The sequence below is a fragment of the Sander lucioperca genome, chromosome 1 (assembly GCF_008315115.2).
Source record: "Sander lucioperca isolate FBNREF2018 chromosome 1, SLUC_FBN_1.2, whole genome shotgun sequence".
Lineage (NCBI taxonomy): Eukaryota > Metazoa > Chordata > Actinopteri > Perciformes > Percidae > Sander > Sander lucioperca.
Window position 1 is genome coordinate 51,454,427 of NC_050173.1, and position 26,107 is coordinate 51,480,533.

Consider the following 26,107-nt stretch of genomic DNA (forward strand, 5'->3'; position numbering starts at 1 on the left):
ATTTCTTTTTACTCTGACACAAACTGATGACTATGAAAGATACTTTTGAAAGAACGATGTTAAGACTCAGACTCAGGAACTCCAGCCTCATCTTTGTCCATGTTACTCTACACTAACATATTTAGTGTTGTAGATGGGGAATGTATCCACAGGCATTAACAATGTTACAAAACTCTTTAAATGATCTGTTAATCCATCAATTAGTTTTAGCTGCTTAATCAGTCCATCTATAAAATGTCCAAACCTTTTTGGGGTTTGTTGTCTGATCAACAGTCAGAGAAGAAATGACCTAAATGATTAACCAACGATCACATTTATCAATGTATTGACTGATTAACCTCTTGGAATGCAATCAAATCAGCATCCACACTTACACCGTATGCAGTAACCTGTTCTGATAAAATAATAACACATTCAATAATGAATGACATTGTAATTTCCTGAACATAAAATGAGGCTCAACATTCTTCTGTTTAAGAACTTTAGAACGGCATACTTCTGTAAAAGCTGATTGTGTCATCATCGCAATCAGAAGTGGTAGAAACATTAGGATGATTGGGGGACAAGTTAGAGCGAGATTTTGAACAACAAATGTTCCGTTAAATGTCAGAGACAGGAAGTGTTGACGCATAGCGTGGAAATCAGCACTATAACAGCTGTTTGCAGCATCAATGACCACTTTATTTAGAGAGAATCTAGCGGGGCCTTTCACTAACAAAGACCTGTTGCATATGATATTGACATTACTGTGATAATACACTAATATCATTGCAGTCTATTTGTCTTTCCTCTTCAGGACATTAATGAAGGCGTCTTTGGGAACTTCCACATTGCCAATACGCCGCATCTTCTTTTTACCCTCTGCCTGTTTCTTCAGTAGCTTCATCTTCCGTGTTATGTCACCTCCGTACTACCAAGACAAAACAGATTAGAATTTTATATATATATATATATATATATATATATATATATATATATATATATATATATATATATATATATATATATATAGAGAGATAGAGAGAGAGAGAGAGAGAGAGAGAGAGAGAGAGAGAGAGAGAGAGAGAGAGAGAGAGAGTGTGTTTGTGGTACATTTGTAGATTCAACAACTTTTGAGAGATAAGAAAAACATTTACTTACACATTTAGCGAGAACATTTTTTCTGTACGCCTTAATTCTGAAAGAGGCAAATATTGTCATGTCACATTTCCACGCACAAATCTAATTCATAGTGCTTCATGCTGTGTATACACATTGTTATGACATTGTTTTGCATGTCATACGAGTCCAACAAAGGCTCGAGCTCCGCACTGCAAGGTATTGTACTTACGTTTCCCTTGCAATGACCTTGCTTCCAATAGATGCCTGTACGGCCACCTCAAACATCTGCCTCGGTATGGAGTCTTTGAGTCGCTCACACATGGCTTTCCCTGTGCTGTACGCACGGCCTCTGGAATGAAAACGCTCCAATCAGAACCAAACGACTGTGAAACGCTACTGCTCTGCTCTGAGGAGTGCAATCCGTAAAACTGTACTCACCAAATCACCTCAAGATACAGTAGCTGATAATGACATACAGTATACATGCATCATCACCATAGACAGTCAAATTAATGGACACAGCGACGCCATAGACTTCGATGGAGACCAGTGAAGTCAATTAGAAGCACTTTTCCAGTGATGGCTGAGCGTTACTGCGCAGCCTCAAACTGAGCTGTCTGAAAAGTTGTACGTCTTTTGGTAGCTGTGCCAAGAGAAATCTAAATATTACTTCATATGAATTCACTTGCCACATACCCGGAGTATTTCCAATCCATCAAAACATTGCTGAAATATTTTTGTTCCGATGCTTTCATGGACTCTCTATGGGCTAGAGGTGTTGAAATTAATCAAATAATCGATGCATCGAATCGTGGACGTGGACGATGCTGCATCGATAATCGGCCGGGCCGTAATCGATTATTTCTGTTTACAATTTAATGTAGGCCTAACAACCTTTCTGTTTACATATTCTGTTATGTTTTGCACATTCAGGAAGTGCCATGTGCTCAGTGCTGTAGTTTTATGTATCCAATTTATTTAGTATTAGAGCACTGCAGAATGTTTGGTTTTTTAAGCTTGAAAAGCTATGAATTAAATATCCTATATGGCTTTAATAGAAAAATGTATTTGACGCATCGTGATATTGAATCGAAGATATGATAATCGTAATTGAATCGAAAGATCAGTTTAGATTCACACCTCTACTATGGGCTTCTCCTTTGATTGTATGCCTCCACGTCCCCGATTGCCTGCGAGCTTCTCCTGTACTATACGGTAATTTCTCTACTATGTGACAGTAAGTCACGTGGTTATGACACAATCGTTAGCCTATTTTTACAAAAACGTCTGCTACGGAGCCATAACGTGAGCTACAAGGTAATGGAGCCTTTTATACATTGTCGTGTTTCTTTAGAAATAAACAATGGACAAATAGTCTTTAAACGCTTCAGATGTAAAGTTATTCGCTGTCAACGTGACGTCAAAATGAATGGCAGTCAATGGGATGCTAACGGCAGGTGATGGCTTAGCCTTAAGGAGCTTGCACACTGCTCCAACAAACGCCAACAAACACCAACAGTTGGGTCAGTGTGGGCCGGCCGTCTGTGTTTGTTGGCGTTTGTTGGATGGAGTTGTTAGAGTTTGACATGTCCAGTCTGGTCTGATGGAGTTGTAGAATGTCAGACCAATGTAGCCCATTTTCCTACAAACGGCAACATTCTAACAGCTCGAAATGCTGTCTCTGAAGTGAGTAATTCCTCAAAAGCTTGAGGAGCAAAACGGGCAAAATTCGCAAAAGCTGGAGTATCTTCTGAGCGAAGTTCTTGACACAAGTTAGGATAGACACCCTGTTTTGCATGTCGCGATATCCAAGGTTTACACCACAGTCTCCTCCTGGCTCGTCTTGATTGCCGTCTCTCATGTACACGGCTAGCAGCTTTACAGGCCAGGTAGACCAGAACTACTTTGGCCACATTCAACAAGGTCTCCACTTCATCCATGTTATATTAAACCAAAACTCAAATAAGAAAAGGTAGGACTAGGTGACAAAAGTCAGTCTTGTCTGTTACTGTCTGGGCAGTGTGGACTGGACTGAAATTTGACATTCGAATATTCGTTTTGGTTTTTTTTTGCACAACCTGGCATCCCCCTTCAAACGGTTCTCATTCGCGCTTGAATATGTTCGAAATATAATACTCTCTTTTACAATTTCTTATATAGCCTAGCCATTTTAATAGGATAGGACAACCCAACCTCGTTATACTTAATAAATATATTTGCTTCTTCTTGGACTACTAAAGTGTTCCTGCAACGGGAGTATTCTCTGGCTAGAGCGCAGAACAGCGCAGTTTGCATGGACAGAAGTGTGTGTGTGTGTGTGTGTGTGTGTGTGTGTGTGTGTGTGTTTTATATCATTAGTGTAGTCTCCGTTCTCGGGGCATATAAGCCCTGCTCGCGTGAGGCGCGCCGCTTCCTGCTCGCGCTGTTCTGTAGTTTATTAAAAGTTTATTAATTCTGAACGCGTCTGGCCTGTCTATCTATATTGCACCAAATACGACACTGCACTCCCTTGTGAAGTCGTTTGGATGAAAGGTTCTCAAAATAATCAAAATGCAAACAAACAGACAGACACATAGAGATTCCTGCCTTTATTAGAGATAATAATATGTTCAGCCCCCTCTCTCCGAAGCTTCGAATATTCGATGCTCATTACTACTGAAGCTTCGAAGCTCAAAAAAATGGTATTCGGACCAGCCCTAGACATAACTCCCCCAACTTTTCCTTGGTTACGTTTCTGTTTGGGTTCTGATTAAACAAACAAGATGTAATGTGGAAATGAGTGAGCTTTGGAGGATATTTTTTTACTTGAGACAGAGCCAGGCTAGCTGTTTCCCTGTCATTCCAGTCTTTATGTTAAGCTAAGCTAATCACCTGTTAGCTCTAGCTCCAAACTCAATGCACAGACATGATAGTGGTATTTAGGGCTGCACAACATGAGAAAAATATGCGATAACGTTGTGGAATATTGTGATAGTGATATTACTTACTAAAGTGTACTTAGTTCTGCTGCTGTCAGTGTTCTGCTAAAATACAACTGATTGCTTGTTGAATTTAAAACAAGTGAAAGGAAATCATTTCCAGCATTCCTTTACTGAACAAATTGAAAATAAAAGGCAGCACTAAAAAAGGAATGACAATTACATTTTAAAGTGCAGTTTTTTACTGAAATTTTCTTTCAACTAACACAATAAAATGTGAGTGTCTATTGCAATATGTCGCAGCCTTTAGCAAAGTGTATATTGCGCCAGTTGATTTCACGGTGACAACAAAAAAACGATACGATTGAGCAGCCCTAGTTGTATTCATCTTCTCATCTAACTCCCGAAAAGAAAATGGATAACCATGTTTCCCAAAATGTCAAAAAATATTCCTTTAGGTAAAGCAAAGCCCTGACTACCAGTATTTGAGGATCACTAAACAACTGTGTGCCCTTGTCATACTATAAGGTACTTGTCATACTATAAAAGGTACTTTGGATAAAAGCCTTCATATCAAAGTGATGTAAATGGCTTCTCTGCTTGACAGGACATCCTAGCCTCACTCTGGTACAGTCACGCTCCATATGATTCAGTCGCTCTATAACGTGACTCCTTGTAAAAGACATTCTGCTCTGTGATTGGTGCGTTGCCCTTAAAGAATACCGCTGGGCCTGGCTCCAAGGCTTACAGTATAAATGGAGAGAGAGCAGCCATCGTCGGTGAAGCGTAGCGCCCTTCAATTACCAGCGTCATCACTTTTCGCCTATGAACTTCCTCTATTGTCCCTGTCACAAATGGAATGAAGTCCTTGTCCGGTGTGTAAAGTCACTGTAATAGATAACGTCAACACTCGCTGGCAAGAGGTCTTTCTTTTTTTATGTTATCCTGGCCGTTGAATACATTTCATGCTCCACAGGCTCAGAATAATTACTATAGTAATGAAGGACCATATAACCTTGGGTTTATGTAAACTCGTAAAAAAATAAATAATCTGACAACGATAATAATTAAGCTATGGGAGGCTGCTGTGACAACGAAAACAAGAAGATCCTTTCAAGCAGCGTCAGAGTTACACCTCTGAAAGTTCCCCAACATTTGAAGTAAAAAATGAATCAAACTCAGACATTCAGCATGTGAATTCAGCAATGTTTTCAAAAATACTGTACCTGTGCACAATTGTGATGAGTTCTTCCACAGGTTGGCCATTCAGCAGTATATTCATCTTTATCAAATCAGCAGCCTGGTAGCCTGCGTTCTCATAGTCAAAGCTGTGGGAGATACGATCATGGGATGCTTTCAGAGTCAGTATTTCATTATTCACATTTTACTATTTTAATATGTATTCGCTTTCTAAATTATATTTATTATTTAGTGTTAATCTGTGTCTTCTGCTTTTCCTCGTATCCCTTGCTGCTGCAACAGTGCGAATTCCCCCCATTGTGGGATTAATAAAGGATTTTGAATCTTGAATGAAAGACATTTATCCAACATTGTTTAATGTAAAGGCCGTTTTATGGTTCTGCGTCGAATCGACGGCGTACCCCTGCAGTCCCTTCTGCGTCTGGACCCTACGCCGGACCCTACACCGTAGTCTGACGTGCACCTTAGAGATGTTCCGATACCGATACCAGTATTGGCTCCGATACTGCCTAAAACGTTGGTATCGGGGATTACTGGAGTTGATGCACCGATCCGATACCACGTAAGAAAGCCCTAAAGAAAATCTACGTTAAAGTAGTTTATTTATGATCTTTTTCCGTTATAACTGACTGTCAAACTGCATAATAAAAGAAAGTTCTGTGGCGTTCATTGTCTGTGTTTGTTCATGTTTCACAAAGAGTTTAACCTGAGCCAGACCGACAACAAAGATAGAAATAATATCACATCCATACAGGGATAGTAGTATACAGTTGTTAAAACATAATAAAATATATGACACACTGGTATCGGGCCATCTCTAGTGCACTTCTCAATAAATGTAACTGGACGTCGCAGCGACGCACGTCGCTCGGCCGTGGCTTGGTAGCGTTGCATTTCCTCCCCGACTCATTTCCTGGTTCTCCTTCTCCATAAACATGAAATCAAGGAGAGGGTTAACTTTTCCTGCTACAGATTTCCCACCGTGGTCAGAAAGAACAGGGGAGACACTTTGTTTCTCTCACTATGACTCTAGAGTCGCTACTCGATCCGGAGCTAATCGCCGTCACTCTCTCACTTCCCCACAAACACACACACATGTTGGCTCGACGCACACAGCAGCGCACAAGTATAAACATACCCTTCTCAGCTCCGTGCGTGTCGTAACTCTGTCCGACGGTTCCACCGGTAGCTTAGCTTAGCACGGGTCGTGAAGGTAATCGGTTCCATCTATCCTACTGCTCCCAATAAGTGACAAAATTACGCCAACATTTTCCTATTTACATGTTGTGATTTGTATAGGGAACTATATTCTCAGAAAGGCGAAGCATTGCTGATCTGCTCGGGGCTTCTCAGGTGCTGCAAAGCATATCACTCCGCCCAAGTAGCACTCGCCTTTCTGAGAATATAGTTCCCAGTATGTATACAGTTAGAAGATGGCTGTGTCTCATGTGACCTTGTTATTTGTACACGTTGTGACTATACAAATCACAACATGTAAATAGGAACATGTTGGCATTATTTTGTCACTTATTGGGAGCAGTAGGCTAGATGGAGCCAGTTACCTCCAGGATCTGTGCTAAGCTAGGCTAGCGGTGGGTGCGTCAGACAGAGTTACGACACGCACAGAGATGAGAAGGGTGTGTATGGACTTATCTAACTCTGGGGGATACGGGGAATAAGACAAAGTCCCAATAAGTCGGCATGTTCCTTTAATTTTAAACGGGTCTTAATTTTTCTACGTCCATGCAACGCTACCTCAAATTAGGCATGGGCCGGTTACCGGTTTCATAGTATACCGCGTTTTTTTGTCACACTTCTGTCTGTTCCTAAGGTATGAGCTGTTTTTTATGAGAGGTCAAGGACAGAAAGTGCAGTTTGGTATTCCGTTTTAAGGCCTAAAATTTTGAGATTTTAGACTTTTTAAGGCCCTGCAGAAACACTGCCTTTGACAACTAGCAACTATATACAAGTTTTTAATTGACTTCACAGCTATGAAGTTAGAATGTAACTTCATTCAATATACTTGTATTTCAAGACTGCAAATAGATAACTTACAGTAACAGACTGCACAGGAAACACAAGCCCCAAAATGCTTTTTCTGTGTTTATGATACATGTTTATTTATATGCTTGCTTAGTTTTACCTGGCATATCCAGAGGACAGAGATTTGAGGAGGTCATAGAAATCCACAACGATTTCATTTAAAGGGAAGAGGTACTTCATCATGACACGCTGGTCGTCTATGTACACCATGTTCTTCTGGATCCCTCTGCGATTCTTTAACAACACAACAAAATGAGATTATTTTTGCAAGAATTTACAATGTCAACAATCGTGTCTTCTTGGATTTGTTTAGAGACACTTCTCTTATGTGGAAAAAAAGCCCTGAAGGTGTAAAGAAACAACAGAAATATAAACCTATTTTCTAACACTTCCCCTTTTCCCCAATTATTGTTTTCTCTTTGGCTCCAGACCAATTTGGAAAGAGAAATAAGCGAGGATGCACTCCACTATCTCCTGTCCAGTTGTGAAATGTAACTACATAAAATTAAGTACTGTACTTAAGTACAAATCTTGAGGTACTTGTACTTTACTTGAGTCTTTTCTTCTCATGCCACTTTCTACTTCTACTCCGCTACATTTCAGAGAGAAATATTGTACTTTTTACTCCACTACATTTATCTGACAGCTTTAGTTACTAGTAACTTTACAAATGAAACTTTTTGCACATAAAACACATGTAGTTTATAAAATACAATGTTTTTTTTATAAATTAAACTATCCAACAATATACAGGCCTACAAGTCTAGCTGAAATGATTAGACCATTAAACACAGAACTGTTTGGATCGTTTACAGTTTCTAAAATGTGAGGATTTTTCTGCATTGACTACTTTTACTTTTAATACTTCAACTACATTTTCCTGATGATACTAACATACTTTTACTTAAGTAACATTTTCAATGCAGGACTTTTACTTGTAACATAGTATTTTTACAGTGTGATATTAGTACCTTTACGTAAAGTGCTCATATCATGCTTTTTGGCTTTTTCCCTTTCCTTTATTGTGTTATATATCTTTTTTGTGGACATTACAGGTTTACAAAGTGAAAAAGCCCAAAGTCCCCCCCAAAGGGACTTACCATCTCCAACAGAAAATACTGTTCACAAACTGCTCCAAACAGCTCAATTGTAGTCCAGCCTTTACTTCAGAGACAAACGTGGTCACTTTGGAACACACGTTATAATGATCACCTAGCTGCTAGTGTGGCACGCCCTCATACTCTGCTTCTGACTGGCTAGTAGTCCTAGCTACTGCGCATGTGTGACTCCCAACAAAGATGGAACAGAAGTGAGATGTCTCACTCTGTAGCTAAAACAGAGAGCTCAACACACAGGGTGAAAAGAGGAGCTGCAGCAATGTGCAGTACAACAAAAATATGGTGTTTTTTGAAAATTAAACCATGTAAACCTATTCTGATATAACCTCTAAATGTAATTATGAACCTGAAAATTAGTATAATATGAGCACTTAAAGTAAAAGATCTGAATACTCCACCCCTGCTCCTGTCAAACTACATTTTCCAAAAGGCCGACTCCCGTGTGAGTATTAAGAGACGCCATCCCTCTCTGGCTTAAAGGAAAAAGGGTCTGCACTTTAAATAAGATGCTTACAAGGCAGATGCATATGTAAGAGGAAAAAAAAAACAAACACCATATGGTGCAGAAAGACCACATTCAGGTTAAATAGTATGGACAATATTTCATTACATTTGCGTTTCCCATATTCCTCTTACCAAGCAGAGAGTCATAATCTTGCCGGTGTAAGTGTCTGGAGAGAGAATGGTCCCCAGTACCATGGGCTCCAAATACTCTGACACCACAGATCTGTCTGGAAACTGAGCCGGGTTCACGATGGTTATCTCCTCACTGCCGTGTTCCTGCGAGGAGAAACGGGATTTGAACCTCCAAATAAAAATCTTTCATGATTTTAAAGTGATAGTCCATCCAAAGTCCATCCTGCAGGCTGGAAATATGGCTTTGAAAGGTACAGTCATGCAATACCTCTGTTACAGTACATGTGTTCGTGTTTCCTTACTAGGCTTTTAAGAATGAGAAATAGTGTAAATTGTAATAACTTGTTGTAAAATATTTAAAGGAACATGCCGACTTATTGGGACTTTGTCTTATTCCCCGTATCCCCCAGAGTTAGATAAGTCCATACATACCCTTCTCATCTCTGTGCGTGTCGTAACTCTGTCTGACGCCCCCACCGCTAGCCTAGCTTAGCACAGATCCTGGAGGTAACCGGCTCCATCTAGCCTACTGCTCCCAATAAGTGACAAAATGACGCCAACATTTTCCTATTTACATGTTGTGATTTGTATAGTCACAGCATGTACAAATAACAAGGTCACATGAGACACAGCCATCTTCTAACTGTATACATACTGGGAACTATATTCTCAGAAGGCGATGTAGATGGAGCCGGTTACCTCCAGGATCTATGCTAAGCTAGGCTAGCGGTGGGTGTGTCAGACAGAGTTACGACACGCACGGAGATGAGAAGGGTATGTATGGACTTATCTAACTCTGGGGGGATACGGTGAATAAGCTTAAATACACTAAGTTGCTGCCAATGGGATAAGAAAATGTTGTTTCCCTCTAAACTTGCGTACATCATGCATTCAAATTGGCTGTGATTTTGCCTTGCAACAAAACATTTTGATTGTCCTCTCAAGCGTTTCCCATCATGTATCTCCTAGGGCAACAACCAATAGTGTAGTTTAGTAGTCATCAACTACTCCCCAAAAGTCGACTAATAGTCGAATGTTCGTGGGATATAGCAATCTCGCCAATAAAAATGAATGTCCACAGATTTCATGAAGTTTATGAATGTTATTCGTTTATTAAAAAACATCAATAATGGCTGACACTCAGCGGAATGAGTTGTCATAAGGACACCGATTATTTACACATTTTCCTCAGATAGTAAGTGTAAACGGAATACAGGCTATAAACAGTGCAAACAGAAATTCAAAACTTAGCCTACTCACCACAATAAAGTGCCAAAAAAAGAAAATATCCCTAATAAACTGGCAGTTACTCGCTGTCGCTACAGCCCTCATTTATTTTCCTCATTTTGCACTCTTGGTTAGCGTTCAAGAAAATGTCCACTGCTTTACCACGTTGCACTGCAGGGTCTTAAAGCTATAGTGTGTAGTTTCTGTCTCCCCCATGAGGAATTCTAAGTAATAACAACAAAACTGTCGGCGCGTCCACATGATACAAGCCTTCCGTGATCGCGCACCCCCCTCACCCATCCTCAATGCAGTTGTTTTTTTTTATTTAATTTATTTCTTTATTTGAAAGGGGACAGTGAACATTAATCAACATTAAAACAATGTAAATGTGCCCAAGTTAGCTCAAAAGTGCTAATTTTCATCGGTAGTCCCCCAGCCAGATGTAAAACAGGCAGCCTTTAAAGATAATGACAGGTATAAAATCACAAAATAAAATTACATACAACACATTGTGGTTAATAAATACAATTCATGTAAAATACTTATATAATATATATTTAAATGCACACAGAAGGCATTAGTGCCCACAAGTTTGGCTCTCTACAAGCCATTTTTTTTGCATTCTTTTTGAATGAAAAGAATGACAAAGACTCTCTAATGGTTGCCGGCACTGTGTTCCATTGTTGAACTGCTCTTATGGAGAAGGCAGCCTGACCAAAAGCTGTCTTTCTCCGGGGGATGATGCAGTCTTCCCTCACTGCCCCTCTAGTTACCCTAACCTCACTGGATCTAAAATGTATAAAATCACATAGTGGAGGAGGTGCTAAACCATGTCTGATTTTATAGATTAAACAGATATTTTTTGAATTTAATGAGATTATCCCAGGTAAGTAACTGATACTTCCTCAGAATACTACAGTGGTGGTAGTGGTATGATTTTTTATCCAGTATTTTTAATGCTTGTTTGTATAATATTTCTAATGGTTTTATTGTTGTAGAGTGGGTATTGGACCAGCTTATTAAACAATATGTTATGTGGGATATAATCATGGAAAAGAAATATAATTTAGCAGCTTCTGTTGAAAGAAAGTCTCTAATGAATCTGAAGTTTGCTAGACTGAACTTAATCCTATTACTAACTTTTTTAATGTGTTTTAAAGTTAAGGTTTGAGTCTATATGTAATCCTAAATATTTATATTCTGTGACGACCTGTAGTCTTTCTCCAGGTATAAAAATTTCAGGTTTTATATTTATATTGTTTTTTTGAAAAGAACATGGTAACTGTTTTAGATATGTTCAATTGCAGACAGGATTGCTCAAGCCAGATTGCGATCAATGACATGGCCTCTGTTAGTTTTGAGGCAACTTCCTCTGTGGATTTTCCATAGGCCAAGATAACTGTGTCATCTGCATACATCAAAGTGTCACAGTTCTTACACAAATATGGTAAATTGGTAATGTATAAACTGAAAAGAATTGGACCCATATTTGAACCCTGTGGAACACCAGTTGATAATAGTAAGGGGGTAGAATTATATTGGTCAATTCTTACACTTTGTGAGCGAGATGAAAGGTAAGAATTAATAAGGCTAATACATTTTGAGGAAAAGTTAAATGCATGACGTTTATGCAGTAAAACTGAATGATTAACTGTATCGAATGCTTTGCAAAGATCTAAAAAAATTGCTCCCACTATCCGTCCTTTGTCCATATTTGATTTAACCTTTTCCAAAAAATAACATGTTGCTGTCTCTGTAGAATGATTAGCCCTAAATCCAAACTGCATTGAGTGCAAAGGAAAAGAGCTGCAATCAAGATGATTGGTGATTTGTTTAGCAACCAGTTTTTCAAAGACTTTAGATACTGTTGGCAAAATGCTAATAGGTCGGTAATTAGATGTAAGAAAGGAGTTACCACCTTTAAGTATAGGAATGACACTAGCAAGTTTCCATGACTCAGGGAATTTCCCTTGATCTAGTGACACATTAATGATATGTGTTAGTGGACCCATGATTGATTGACCTATTTGTTTTAGCATGAGTGTGTCCATCCCATACACGTCTTTTGCTCTTGAAGACTTAAGCTGTGTAATTGCCTTTTCCACATCGGATATGGATACAGAGTTTGAATATAGTGGGGGCTCAATTATCAAATCTGAACTAATCACAGGTAAGTGGTTATATTTCACAGGGAAACTTTTGGCTATGGTATCCACAGAATCAACAAAATACTCATTTATTGTCTGTGCCACTGCAGATGGATCCTGCAAAAGTATCCCATTGTTCTTTAGCTGTATTGAATTATTACTAGAAGAATTTTTACCTGTTAGTTTATTGATCTGTTCCCAAATCGCTTTTGAGGTTCCATTACAATTTTTAATAATAGTGATAAAAAAGTCTGCCTTTGCTTTTCGTAGTTGTCTTATCACTTTATTCCGTAACGAAGCAAATTTTTGTCTCTCACAAGACAGTGTCTCTGTCTTTCATTAATTGTTTGATATCATCACTGAGCCAGGGAGTAGCCAAGGAACATGATGGACTCTTCAGAAGAGGTAATTATCTTCACTCGAGTTTCTGCGCGGAAAAGTCGCCGGACAACTTCTGAACACAGCCATAGTGAGAAATACAGAGAGAGTTGTGTGGAGCTGATAGTCTTAAAGCGCTGACACACCAACCCGATTATCGGCCGTCGGATAGTCTGGCGAGGTCGGTGACTCGAGTCTGTTCGGTGTGTTCCGTGCCGTCATCAGTCGGAGGAGCCGTCGGCCTTATATTAGCTTACACCACCCCCTGCTGCGTATCTGATGTAAGTATATGCATATCTAATACATGGCCACTACTTAATAACTGCACTATGCTAAAACAACAAATGAACGAACATTCGACAATAACGTGCTGCATCGATTCGTAGTTTTGATGGTCAAATATTCAAATAGTCGACTATTCTGAAAAACCCCTAGTATCTCCCATTGTGTGATATTTACAGAAAAGCACCAGCACTACCTGGAGAGCCTCCAAGTAAGTTAAAACTTTCATATTGCTGTAAAAGTACAGTACGAGCCCCCCTCTAGTGTAAGGCCAGAAAATACACGGGCAGGAAATGGCTCTTACCTTGATGAGTTTGGGTGAAGAGAGGACAGCCTTGTAGGGCACGGTGGGCGCTGTTACTATGACGGAGGCATTGTATTCCTGCTCCAGCCTCTGATTGAACACTTCCATATGGAGAAGACCCAGGAAGCCAAGTCTGCAGGGGCACAGGTAGGTTCACTGGTTCACACAACTTTTATAATTGATATTCATGCTTCTTATTACAAAGAGCCTGTTTGAAAAGAGTGGGTACCACTTATTGCTATTCCTTTGCAGCTTTATACTTCCGAATGATCTGAGTCACTTCCACTAATGGAATCAAATTCATCATCTGGACTAATATGACCTGTGACGATAAATAAACTCTTACTTGGCTGTCTTTTTTGGCAACATTCAGTATGTCCCAAAGAAAGTTGTTTATTCCCTTATAAATCATTTCGAATTATGTCCTAAGAAAATCAATCGTGCTATTTCCCCTAAATGTGGTCCCTCTTAAGAATAACTGGATACCTCTTTTGCAACAGCAAAGGGCTCGGAAAAACATCCAAACATTATGACTCCTGCTGCGGGTCAAAACCTCCGTAGTTGCACTGCTCAATGTCCGCACTTTTGTTTTCATTCGCCGTCACATTATGTGTAGCGTGCCTCTGTTGTGTTCTTGAAGCCATTTTTCAAATTCAAATTCAAAACAGTGGTCCTCACCTCCAGCCTGCTCCCAGGGCCATACTGCTGTCTCTCTGCACCGTGACACTCGAGTCATTCAGGGTCAGTCTCTCGATGGCGCTGCGAAGGCCCTGGTATTCTGACTGGTCCATCGGGTACATGCCTGAGGGACAGGAAACAAAAGACAGAGTGCACATCATCAGCAAAAAGGACTCTTTTCATTTATGGTGGAATCACTGAGTGCACTTACTGTGCTAGCTATTGTGACACAAAATGCACTGAAGGGGTTTTATGTTTTCATTTATCTTTTTGGTTTTTTTACTTTATCCTTTATTTACCCAGATAAGTCCCATTGGAGATACAAGATCTCTTCTTTCAAGGAGTCCTGTTTGACTACATGTCCAATGATACAGGAATATTTCAGGCTAGCATTCTGTTAACTCTATGCATTGAGTAATTATGCTAATTTATTACAGGATTACAACCGTAGAGACGGAACAGACTATTTTCTTTAGCGGAAGCAATACAATCTTATTTAAATCAATAAACTCCTTTTTAAATCAATATTTTGCGTCAAATTATTGATTTATTTGGTAAGTAGCCATGTAATAAGTGGGATAATGTAGAGCGAGGCGGTTGTTATAGCGAATACAACCCCTTCAGGACCCGCGTCGGGGTTCTGATCACCCTGATCATCGTTGGTATTGTATACGCTATAACAACCGCCTCGCCCTACATTATCCCTTACGTAACGCATGTGGTGTTTAAAATAGACATTTTTATCTGACCACAGGAAGCAACTACAGATGAGGGTCTTACCAGCAAAGACCATGGCTTTGGCGGGTTTAAACCCGGGAAGAGCTTCCACGGGCTGCTCCTGGAGGTAGAGTGTGTCACCAATCTGGGCCTCCTTCACATCCTTCATCCCTGCTATTATGTAGCCCACTTGGCCTGCAAACCTACACAACAGTCGAGGAGAGTTACGCTAATGCAATGTAAACAAGCATCTCTGAATGTGTTTTTCAACTGTGTGGACCAGTGCTTATTACTGACTTAACTGTAGACACGCAGTACAGTAGGCAGGCTTATTATTCAAAGACAGATGCGGTGGTAAAGAGTACAATTTAAAACGATGCGTTACATCACAAATGTTAGGGTATTTTACACGTCTCTATTGCAATAGACAGAATTTAGATAAAGTTAATCTATCACAGCTAACGCTGTTAAAAGCTCTTTTTGTAATCATTAACATACTTTAAAATAGTCAAACCATAGCAAAAAAACTGACTAAATCACTGTTTTTTTGTCTTGCATACAGTGTCTTTCAACAGATATATTGAGCCTCAGACAATTCCTTTTGTCTACATAGATGCTTCAAAGATTATCCAATCAGAGGACCACTGAATCAGTTGGTGCATTAAACACTATGAAAAGTCCATCCTCAGTAAGTCTACCCCCCCCAACAACAAAAACAAATAAATAATGGTATGGTCTATAAAATGTCAGAAAATGTTGAAAATGCCAATCACAATTTCCTAAAGCATGAGATAATCAGTTTATTATTACATGAGACTAAAAAAGAAGCAAATCCTCACAACTACAGAAGCATGTTTGGCATTTTTGCTTGAAGAATTACCCAAATGACTAAACTCAATTATCAAAATAGTTACAGATTAATTTTCTGTCGATCGACTATTATATCTAGCCTGGTCCTACCAGACTCTGGTACATTTCTTTGTACAGAGAGTCTGGCCTCTCTCCACTGACAAGTGTTAACTTCCTTGAAGTACTCTGTTATAGTTTAAAACTATTGGATCTGCCCAGAGCCACTCTGGATCTGCCATAACCAATCGCTAACGTCGGCTTAGCATCACTAGCGTTAGCCTTAGCCAACTCTTTCACCACTAACGGAGCGAGCTGGAAAATCTAACTTTTCCCGAACCCCGTGGGGAGGAGGGCCACAACTAGGGATGTCCAGATCCGATCACGTGATCGGAAATCGGCCCGATCACGTGGTTTCAGACTCGATCGGAATCGGACGTTACCTCCCGATCAGGACACGGATATATATGTATAATATTCTCATTATTTTTTAACACATCTATAGTTATGCGGTGGCACAGAGTTAGACCCTTTTGACTCCACACAGAAACAGCAACACGTGCGGCATGACATCACTTTGTTGCAGAGACGCTATTGGTTAAATGCCGGCAAAGTAGAACACGGAAGCAGCTTGAAGCGAAAAGCGCGAGTATGTCTGTGGTCTGGAGGTATTATAAAGTTGATGACAACAGCATTGCCATAGCAAACTGTGAGATATGTAACAGAAGTGCTCTGTTTGTTAACAGAGTTGTTGAATTTTAAAATAAGGTGAATTAAATAAAAAATAAGGAACATCCTGGATCTGTTTTTTCGCTCTTCTGTATTCTTTTTTTATATATTATAGAAGTATCGGATCGGGACTCGGTATCGGTAGATACTCAAAATCAAATGACTCGGACTCGGACTCAAGGGCAAAAAAACCTGATTGGGACATCCCTAGCCACAACATCATGGCCACCAACAAAACTCAGCAAAGATTGTTCTTGCTCGGGCTTTAACTTCTGGATATTTGGCAGCGTTGCCATAACGGATCGAATGGCTTCGCTCGCATCTTTCTCCGCCGCCATTACGAAACTACAACTCAAACTACCGCACGACCTAAATAGAAAATAGTAATAGTAATAGAAATAGTCTATTTGAAGACTTTCAGTCAGGATTTAGAATGCATCATAGCACAGAGACAGCACTGGTGAAAATCACTAACGACCTAACTGCTGCTGACAAAGGACTTGTTTCCATACTTGTCTTATTGGACCTTAGTGCTGCATTCGACACTATTGACCATACCATCCTGTTACAGAGACTGGAACATTTAGTTGGCATTAAAGGAATCACACTAAGCTGGTTTAAGTCCTATTTTTCTGAGCGATCCCAATTTGTTAATATTAACGATTAACCATCCAAATACGCTAAAGTTAGCCATGGCGTTCCTCAAGGCTCAGTGCTTGGACCAATTCTATTCTCTTTATATATGCTTCCCCTAGGCAATATTATTAGGAAACACTCAATTAACTTTCACTGTTACGCAGACAACACCCAATTATATCTGTCAATTAAGCCAGACGAAAGCGGTCAGTTAGCTAAACTTCAAGCATGCATTAAAGATATAAAAATCATGGATGACCCACAATTTTCTGATGTTAAACTCAAACAAAACGGAAGTTATTGTGCTGGGACCCAAGCACCGAACTTCATTATCTAAAGATATAGCTACCCTAGATGGTATTGCCCTGGCCTCCAGCACTACTGTCAGAAATCTAGGAATCATTTTTGACCAGGATCTATCCTTTAACGCCCACTTAAAACAAACCTCAAGAACAGCCTTTTTCCATCTTCGTAACATTGCCAAAATCAGGAACATCCTCTCTCAAAACGATGCTGAAAAACTAGTCCATGCATTCGTTACTTCCCGGCTGGACTACTGTAACTCTTTACTATCAGGCTGCTCAAATAAGTCCCTCAAGACCCTCCAGCTGATCCAGAATGCTGCAGCACGTGTTCTGACAAGAACTAAGAAAAGAGATCATATTTCTCCTGTATTAGCTTCTCTGCATTGGCTTCCTGTAAAATCCAGGATTGAATTTAAAATCCTTCTCCTGACCTACAAAGCACTAAATGGTCAAGCACCATCATACATAGAAGAGCTCTTAGTACCTTATTGTCCCACTAGAGCACTGCGCTTCCAGAACTCAGAGCTACTTGTGGTTCCTAGAGTCTCTAAAAGTAGAATGGGAGCCAGAGCCTTCAGCTACCAGGCTCCTCTCCTGTGGAACCAGCTCCCAACTTGGGTTCGGGGGGCAGACACCGTCACCACATTTAAGAATAAACTGAAAACCATCATCTTTGATAAAGCTTATAGTTAGGGAGTGAGGAGTTGCAGCGTAGTAGAGTAGAGGGAGGCAGGAAGTACAGCCCTTTCCGGCAGGGGAGAGTACGAGCCCGGTCCAGGGCCCCTCTCTTTAGCCTGCCTCTCTTAGTTATACTATTATAACTCTAGACTGCTGTTGGGGAAGTTCCTTCCTTCCAAGGACACAATGAGCTGCTCCCTCTTCTCTCTTTTCACTTGTCTCCTTTTGTGTGCATCTTAGTCCCAGAAATGCTTGTTACTAACCTAGCTCTGGGGAGTTTTCTCCCCAGAGTCCCTATGCTTCTTCTCCACCCAGAACATCGCCTTGGAATTGGGTGGCACCTACACCGGGGTCTTGGGTGCAGCTGACGCTATGGACTTACTACACCCTGCTACGCTCTGCGATTCCCCGCAGTGTCCGACTGCGTCCTGCTGCGTCCAACCGCGTCCACCCAGGCTGCTGTGCCACACTACACCCCATAACTGCTGTGCCCTACTATGACATGAACTACTACGACTACCATTGTGGTCACTGTTTCACTATCTTTATTATGACTATTATTGCCACCACTCATCACATCCCCAACCGGTGCCGTCAGACACCGCCTACCAAGAGTCTGGGTCTGTCCGAGGTTTCTTCCTAACAAAAAAAAGGGAGTTTTTCCTTGCCACTGTCGCAATAGCTACTGCTAATGCTTGCTCTTGAGGCAACCACTGTAATAGTTGGGGCTTCGTAAACTACAGAGTGTGGTCTAGACCTACTCTATCTGTAAAGTGTCTCGAGATAACTCTTATGATTTGATACTATAAATAAAATTTAATTGAATTGAATTGTCCTCAACGTCATCGTTCTCAGCCATTCCCTCTGTTCGCTGATTGGACCGGAGAAAACCCAAGAATATACCGCAAACCCAGACGGCGTACTGAAGGAAAATGAAAATTGAGCGGAAGTACGTAGGAGGGCGGAGCCAGGCTATATAATATCAGCTGTATTGCATGAAATAAAAAGTGAGAGAAATGGCACATACAACTTCTGCGTTGGGTGCTCATGGGGCCGGAGAAGCCCCAGCTCGTTGACCTCGTAGGTTTTGCCGAGATATGCCGACACGATCCTGTCCCCTTTCTTGACCCGCCCTCCGAACACAGCGATGTTGGCCACCACTCCTCTGTAGTGGTCGAAATTGGAGTCAAACACTAGGGCTTTAAATGGGTCATCCGTACTTGCCATGGGCCTGAGAATACAAATAGGAGGGGGGGAAAAAAGCTTCACTTTTACGTGTCAAACACGTTTCACGTGAGAAACGAAACCAAATTAACCTTCTTACGCTGGAATTCTGTCCACGACCGCTTGGAGAACTTTATCAACGTTTGTCCCAAGTTTAGCTGAAATCTGTAAAAGATAAAATCACAAATCAAGAGACATTTCTCAGTTAAGCGAAACTGAAAACTAAATAAGCAGCTTACATTGTGCTCAAACTCACCCTAATGCACTCTTCACGTGGAATATCAAACACCTTTTCAATCTGTGTTTCCACTCTCTCTGGATCAGCATTTTTTAAATCGATCTTAGAGAGAAATGTCCAATTAGAATGGCATGCTGAATCGCAGTCAAGTAGAAAAAGAATGTGATTAAACCGAGAAGAAAAAACTAGGTCTCAGTGTACCTTGTTGATGACAGGAATGATTGCCAGCTGAGCTTCAAAAGCCAGGTAGAAGTTGGCCACCGTCTGCGCTTGAATGCCCTTCACATGACAGCAAAAATATTGACTGCATTACTTGCAGCATGTAGATTCACAATATTTCCCTGAGGAGACTGGGAGCTATGAATCTGGTTTCATACCTGATTGGCATCGACAATCAACAGGACACCCTGGCAAGCAGAAATCGATCGAGACACTTCATAACTGAAGTCAACGTGACCCTACAGAGAGAGAAAGCCCCGGAGATTCTAAAAACTCTAAGACATGACAGTGCAACATAGAAGTCGGACAAATACAAAAGAATTGTAAACCTATTTGAATATATGCCTTTATGGACGACTGATCTTTTTCCTGTTTGTTTTTTTGCTTTCGCAGTGAGAGGCCATTTTGCTCTGATGTTACTGTTATTCATATTTTAGATGAGAGACGCTGTCAAGTTTAAATATGCAACATGCAACTTTTTCACATGACAACAACAATAAATAAATAAATAAATACATATAATAGGTGATATTACACATTGGTAGCCTGACAAGCCAGACCCACATCAAGATGTGGGGCCTGGGAAAACACCATTGGCAGGGCTCAATCCGAGGGGCGGGATAAACGGTTGTCTTTCAAATTCCCTCTGCACGCAACAGGATATCGCTACAACCAACCAGAGCAACGCTAGTTGATAGATTCAACTTTTGCCGTATCCGGTCGGCAAAACTCCGAACACATCTTCCTTTTTTAAGAATGTCTTCAGTCCTCCAGACTTGGAGTCCAAAGACCGCTGTTCGCCAGCAGCAGCAGCCATCTTCTTTGTTTTCAAGTAGCAGGGAATTCACGCGGAACTGTCGCAGCTCTGCCGTCATTATGTTAAGCCCGCCCACTGACTCTATACACGATGTGATTGGCCTGACTAGAGTTTGGTTTTTCCAGCTCGCAAGCCAACAGAGAGTTGCATGAACGATGAGGAAAGGAAATAGCTCTTCTTCCTGATGTCACACACCCAGCTGAGCACTCACCGGCGTGTCGATGAGGTTCAGGAGGTACTGCTGTCCCTGGTGGCTGTAAATCAACGTGGCTGTCTGGGCCTTCACCGTTATCCCTCTCTCTCGCTCCACCTGAAGCTTGTCCAACACCTGTTTGTTCTTGTCTGTCGTTGCTATGGCACCTGTTTGTCAATGACATCCATTATAGTAACACAGTGTGTTAATTGTAATCCTTTCATTAAGAGCTGATTACTAAGTGTTATGTCTGAACCTCCGACCCAATCGTTAACATTGTGTTTGTGCATGTGAGAGAGAGAGGCCCCTTATTAATGCTGGGAGGAGCATACAATCCAATTACTGTTTATCCTAAGACATTGCATTGTACACATTATTATTATCAGTATGTGTTCAGACCTAAACCCAAAGGTATTCTCTTGTGTAAACCTGTTTGAGATTATGAAAATTCTTCATAAAAAAGTGTTGCTTTGATACAAACTAAGGGGGAAAAAAAGCTGATATGCAGTGTGATGAGGAACCATACCCGTCATCTCCAACAGCCTGTCAGCCAAAGTGCTTTTTCCATGGTCAATATGAGCAATGATGCAAAAATTCCTGATTCTGTCCACAGGGAACTTAGACAGGTCAATAGTATCCTTAAAAGCAAAAAGGAGAAAAGCCGGCAAATTACTATGACAGTCACTAAACACCTGCTGAGTGCAGTTACCTATCTTAAAGAAATAGCAATATTTGGACACATCGATTATTATGTCTATTTCTGAACGGAGCATGTGCAGAACTACAAGTGCGATTATTATGTCTATTTCTGAACGGAGCATGTGCAGAACTACAAGTAAAGTGAAGTAAGTTCCGGTAAAATAGCAATACCAACACTGTGAAAATGCTCCACTACAAGTAAATGTCCTGCATTCAAAACCTTACTTAAGTAAAATTATGCAAGTATGAAAAGTAAAAATACTTATTCTGCAGAAAAATGGTGAATAGTTTATTCATCTTAAGAATTAGATAATTTTCTCAACCTATAAAGGAACACTTAATCCTTCAGTTTATCAGAATAAAAAAAATCACATTCAAAATCACTAAATTTGGAGATAAATGGTTTTCACTGAACATGAAGGGCAAGAAAAATTGAAAATCTGAAAAGTAACTAAAGCTGTCAGACAAATGTAGTGGAGTAAAATGTACAATATTTGCCTGTGAGATGTAGTGGAGTAGTATAAAGCTGTACTAAGTAGGCCTACAGTAACCCGTGTCGTGCCAAGGTACTTATCCCCGCCAGGATTTATATCCCCTGGCCGCGGGAGCGCGCGTGCACTCAGAGCAGCGCTTCGGTCCCCCTACAGGTTGTTTCATTGGAACTACAGCTGCAGCTAAAAGTTACATAGTGCTGCTTTAACTGCTGCACTTCCAATTCACCTCTTAAATGGAACAAATAGCGACGTGGAAGACTCAACAGGGTTTTCCATAGTAACAAGGGTCTCATTTATCTACATAAATACGTTTATTTGTCTGTTACATTAAGGCGACGTGTGAATTGTTTAATGCGTTGTTTATTATTGTGGATTAATCGACAGGGTTTTCCAAAGTTCCATATTGACATGCACCTTAGCTACATAGGCCGACTGATAGGCCTATCTATGTGAGTCATGCAGGTTTATGAACAATATTTTTTCCTTGTTTTCGCTAACCCGTCCCTCCCTGCCCTCTAACGTGATTTCTGTTTTAATTTAATTTAGTTTAATATGGCTTTTCAATTAACCGCTTTGTTCACCTGTCTACCATATAAGTTACAGAGGGGATACACATTATATCAGGCCGTTTTTCACCTGATATAATGTGTATCCCCTCTGTAACTATTGCTAGAAAACAGCAGACATATCCATATTATCTCAGGTTGTTTATTGTGACCTGGTAAAGACAGAAAATAACACACATGATGACAGGACAGATCCTTTGCATGTTAGGAGAGGGGATACACAAAATATCAGGTGAAAAAACGGCCTGATATAATGTGCATCCCCTCTGTAACTTATATGGTAGACAGGTGAACAAAGCGGTTAATTGAAAAGCCATATTAAACTAAATTAAATTAAAACAGAAATCACGTTAGAGGGCAGGGAGGGACGGGTTAGCAAAGACGAGGAAAAAATATTGTTCCTAAACCTGCATGACTCACATAGATAGGCCTATCAGTCGGCCTATGTAGCTAAGGTGCATGTCAATATGGAACTTTGGAAAACACTGTCGATTAATCCACAATAGTAAAGGAAGCATTAAACAATTTACACGTTGCCTTAAAGGCATACAATGTAACTTTTCTCTCTTCAGTCCCCCTACAGGTTATCTCATTGGAACTAGCTGTAGTTCCAATGAGATAACCTGTAGGGGGACCGAAGCGGGAAAAGTTACATAGTATGTGTCGGTACACGATCCGTTCTGCCTGCACGATCCGTTCTGCACATGCGCAAAATGTTCGCGCATGCGCGGTTGTACGAAGATTTACGACACTGCACGATCTGTTCCACGCTTCCGGTCGACAGCCAAGCTAACGTTAGTTTAGCTAACAGCTAATTCGGCTAACCGCTAGCTGATTGTAGCGGTCTGCCATTAGCCTCCACAGGCAAGCTAACGTTAGTTTAGCTAACGGCTCATTCGGCTAACCGCTAGCTGATTGTAGCGGTCTGCCGTTAGCCTCCACAGGCAAGCTAACGTTAGTTTAGCTAACAGCTAATTCGGCTAACTGCTAGCTGAGACAGCATGTAATAACTTGAAAATAAATGTTGACATATATAACAAACACCTAACATATATAACAGCTGTTACATCAGTTCTACTTTACTTGTGCTCATTTAAAATACAATCACTCAATACTTGTCTTTACTGTTATTACTGTGAAGTCTTAATTTAGCTGTAGCTGCTTTTCCCATTACGTTTGAGTTAACGTTATTTTAGACTGAATCTAGCTGTCAGCTAGCGGTTAGCCGAATTAGCTGTTAGTTAAACTAACGTTAGCTTCCCGGTGGAGGCTAGCCATAGGCTAGCGTGGAACAGATCGTGCAGGTCGTATCCTCGGTAAAACAGTATTATCTTGCGCACGTGCAGAACGGATCGTGCAGGCAGAACGGATCGTGTACAGACAGTATGCCTTTAATGTAACAGACAAATAATCATATTTATGTAGATAAATGAGATGAGTCGTCTACGTCGCTATTTGTTCCATTTAAGAGGTGAATTTGAAGTGCAGCAGTTAAACTCCGCTCTGAGTGCACGCGCACTCCCGCAGCCAGGGGATACAAATCCTGGCGGGGATAAGTACCTTGGCACGACACCGGTACTTAAAGGGTAACTACCGTTTTTTTTCAACCCGGACCCTATTTTCCTATGTTTTTGTGTCTAAGTGACTGATGCGAACAACAATCTTTGACATTGGTCCAGTATTAATCGAGATCGCTGCAGGCGGCGAAACAAGCTACAATGAAAGTTAATAGGGCAATTGTCCAGCTTGTATTACCTTCACAAAAGTGCTCGTTTTGCCACTGACAGACTCAGATTAGTATTCTAAGTGTCTGACAACATAATGGAAAGGATCCCTAGAGAGACAGATCTTTAAAACCTCTTTGAGATCTTTCTGTTTAACCAGAAACAGCTCTGAAGTCGCTAGCACTAAACCCACCAGACTCCATTTAAAAAAGCAATACTTTGAACGTTTATAGAGCCAACATATTTTCACATGTAAATTGGTAAATTATGTGATTATTTCAACCAAAACTAGAGTTGTGATTAGGGATGTCCCGATCAGGTTTTTTTGCCCTCGAGTCCGAGTCATTTGATTTTGACTATCTACCGATACCGAGTCCCGATCCGATACTTCTATAATATATAAAAAAAGAATAAAGAAGAGCGAAAAAAACAGATCCAGGATGTTCCAATATTCACCTTATTTTAACATTCAACAACTCTGTTAACAAACAGAGCACTTCTGTTACATATCTCACAGTTTGCTATGCCAATGTTGTTGTCATCAACTTTATAATACCTCCAGACCGCAGACATACTCGCACTTTCCGCTTCAAGCTGCTTCCGTGTTCTACTTTGCCGGCATTTAACCAATAGCGTCTCTGCAACAAAGTGATGTCATGCCGCACGCGTTGCTGTTTCTGTGTGGAGTCAAAAGGGTCTAACTCTGTGCCACCGCATAACTATAGATGTGTTAAAAAATAATGAGAATATATATACATATATATCCGAGTTCTGATCGGGAGGTAACATCCGATTCCAATCGAGTCTGAAACTACGTGATCGGCCGATTTCCGATCACGTGATCGGCTCTGGACATCCCTAGTTGTGATGGTCAGAAAAGTGGAAAGACGACCCAAAACGGCTCTTCATAGTTTTTTTTTAGTGTCTGTTGACTTTGAATGAAGTGTATTTTACGATGCTAAAATCACTGTTTATTTACATGGAGTCTGGTGGGTTTAGGGAACGCGATTTCGCGGATGTTTTAATGTTTAAAAACATGATCTTACTCTTTAATAGAAAGGTCGACCTCCTTAGAAATCCTTTCCATAATGTTGTCAGACACTTAGAATGTTAATCTGAGCCTGTCAGTGGCAAAACGAGCACTTTTTGTAAAGGTAAATATAAAAGCTGGATTTTGGAATTGCCCCATAACTTACATTGTAGCCTCGCCGTTGCCGACTGCAGCGATCTTGCTTAATACTGGACCAATTACATTGTTGTTCCCATCAGTAACTTAACATAAACACATAGGAAATAGGGTCCAGGTTGAAAAAAAAAAAACGGTAGTTACACTTTAACGTTAGTTACATTCCACTTGCTCTCAGTCTCTCCCGTCCAAATTAAGAACTTTCGGTCTCCATCTGTATAGGGCTGCTTTTTATCTATAACTTATACTACTAATACTCATACAAGCAACTCACAGAGTTAATGTGTCCCACCGGTAACACAGTTAACGCGGTACATGTGTTGTGGTGAATGTTTTTACCTTGTCTGTTTGTGTGCTGACCATGGAGCTGCTGGAGAACACGGGCAGCCTTTTCATCCAGCGGTGTCTTAACAGTGTGTAGGTCATATTATAGCTTTGTATTTTCCTTCTATACACTTTGAACTGTAAAACACGTCTTATAAGGGGTGTTTCACACCACCGTTTCACTAACGAAAACGACATATTTTCGTCAAGCTACTTAACTGTTAGCTGGTGTTAGTTAGTCAGCTAGCTAGCTAGCTAGCAAGCTGTCGGGAAACTTCTGTATTGTCATTAATACAGTGTAGACTGTTGCCACATTGGCGGACCATTAGTGGACTGTCACGACGATAAAAACACACCTATATTTAAAGTGAAGTACTGTAATAACCCCCGGTGCATGAGTTCTCTTAGGGTGCTGACATTTTGGGTGATAGTTCACCTGCAAAGGCTTCTGGGAAATGTTGTTGATTTTTCGAACCAGAG

At 40.6% G+C, this 26,107-nt stretch overlaps 1 protein-coding gene and 1 long non-coding RNA gene across 3 annotated transcripts; one reads left to right on the forward strand and one right to left on the reverse strand.

Moving 5' to 3' along the window:
* Positions 1–659: 659 nt before the first annotated feature.
* guf1 (GUF1 homolog, GTPase) lies at positions 660–26,107 on the reverse strand. 2 transcript variants are annotated; one of them, XM_031280060.2, is made up of 17 exons: positions 25,643–26,102; positions 21,161–21,272; positions 20,653–20,801; positions 19,783–19,863; positions 19,607–19,684; positions 19,424–19,507; positions 19,268–19,332; positions 18,971–19,174; positions 14,813–14,952; positions 14,033–14,156; positions 13,355–13,487; positions 9,017–9,160; positions 7,363–7,496; positions 5,246–5,347; positions 1,331–1,450; positions 1,141–1,177; positions 660–910 (listed from the first exon to the last, which is right to left on the reverse strand). In XM_031280060.2, the coding sequence occupies exons 1-17, from the start codon at positions 25,823–25,825 to the stop codon at positions 776–778; spliced, it is 2,025 nt and encodes a 674-aa protein (XP_031135920.1). In that variant the 5' UTR covers positions 25,826–26,102; the 3' UTR covers positions 660–775. The 2 variants fall into 2 exon arrangements, with proteins under 2 accessions (XP_031135920.1, XP_031135921.1); XM_031280061.2 differs by lacking the exons at positions 660–910; positions 1,141–1,177; positions 1,331–1,450 and adding an exon at positions 4,368–4,907 and having other exon boundaries at positions 25,643–26,107.
* Positions 2,578–8,426, forward strand: LOC116036516. The gene is made up of 3 exons (XR_004101633.2): positions 2,578–3,708; positions 5,688–5,691; positions 8,416–8,426. It is a non-coding gene; the product is annotated as an uncharacterized LOC116036516 (long non-coding RNA).

Bases quoted from the DNA above. Each gene is read 5' to 3' on its own strand.
- guf1 (XM_031280060.2), bottom strand. From the start codon at position 25,825: ATGTCGTTTTCGTTAGTGAAACGGTGGTGTGAAACACCCCTTATAAGA. The intron at 7,497-9,016 runs GTAAGAGGAATA...GTGTTGTTAAAG, and splicing joins AGATTATGACTCTCTGCTTG to AATCGCAGAGGGATCCAGAA. The intron at 911-1,140 runs GTAAGTAAATGT...TTGTCTTGGTAG, and splicing joins AAAATGTTCTCGCTAAATGT to TACGGAGGTGACATAACACG.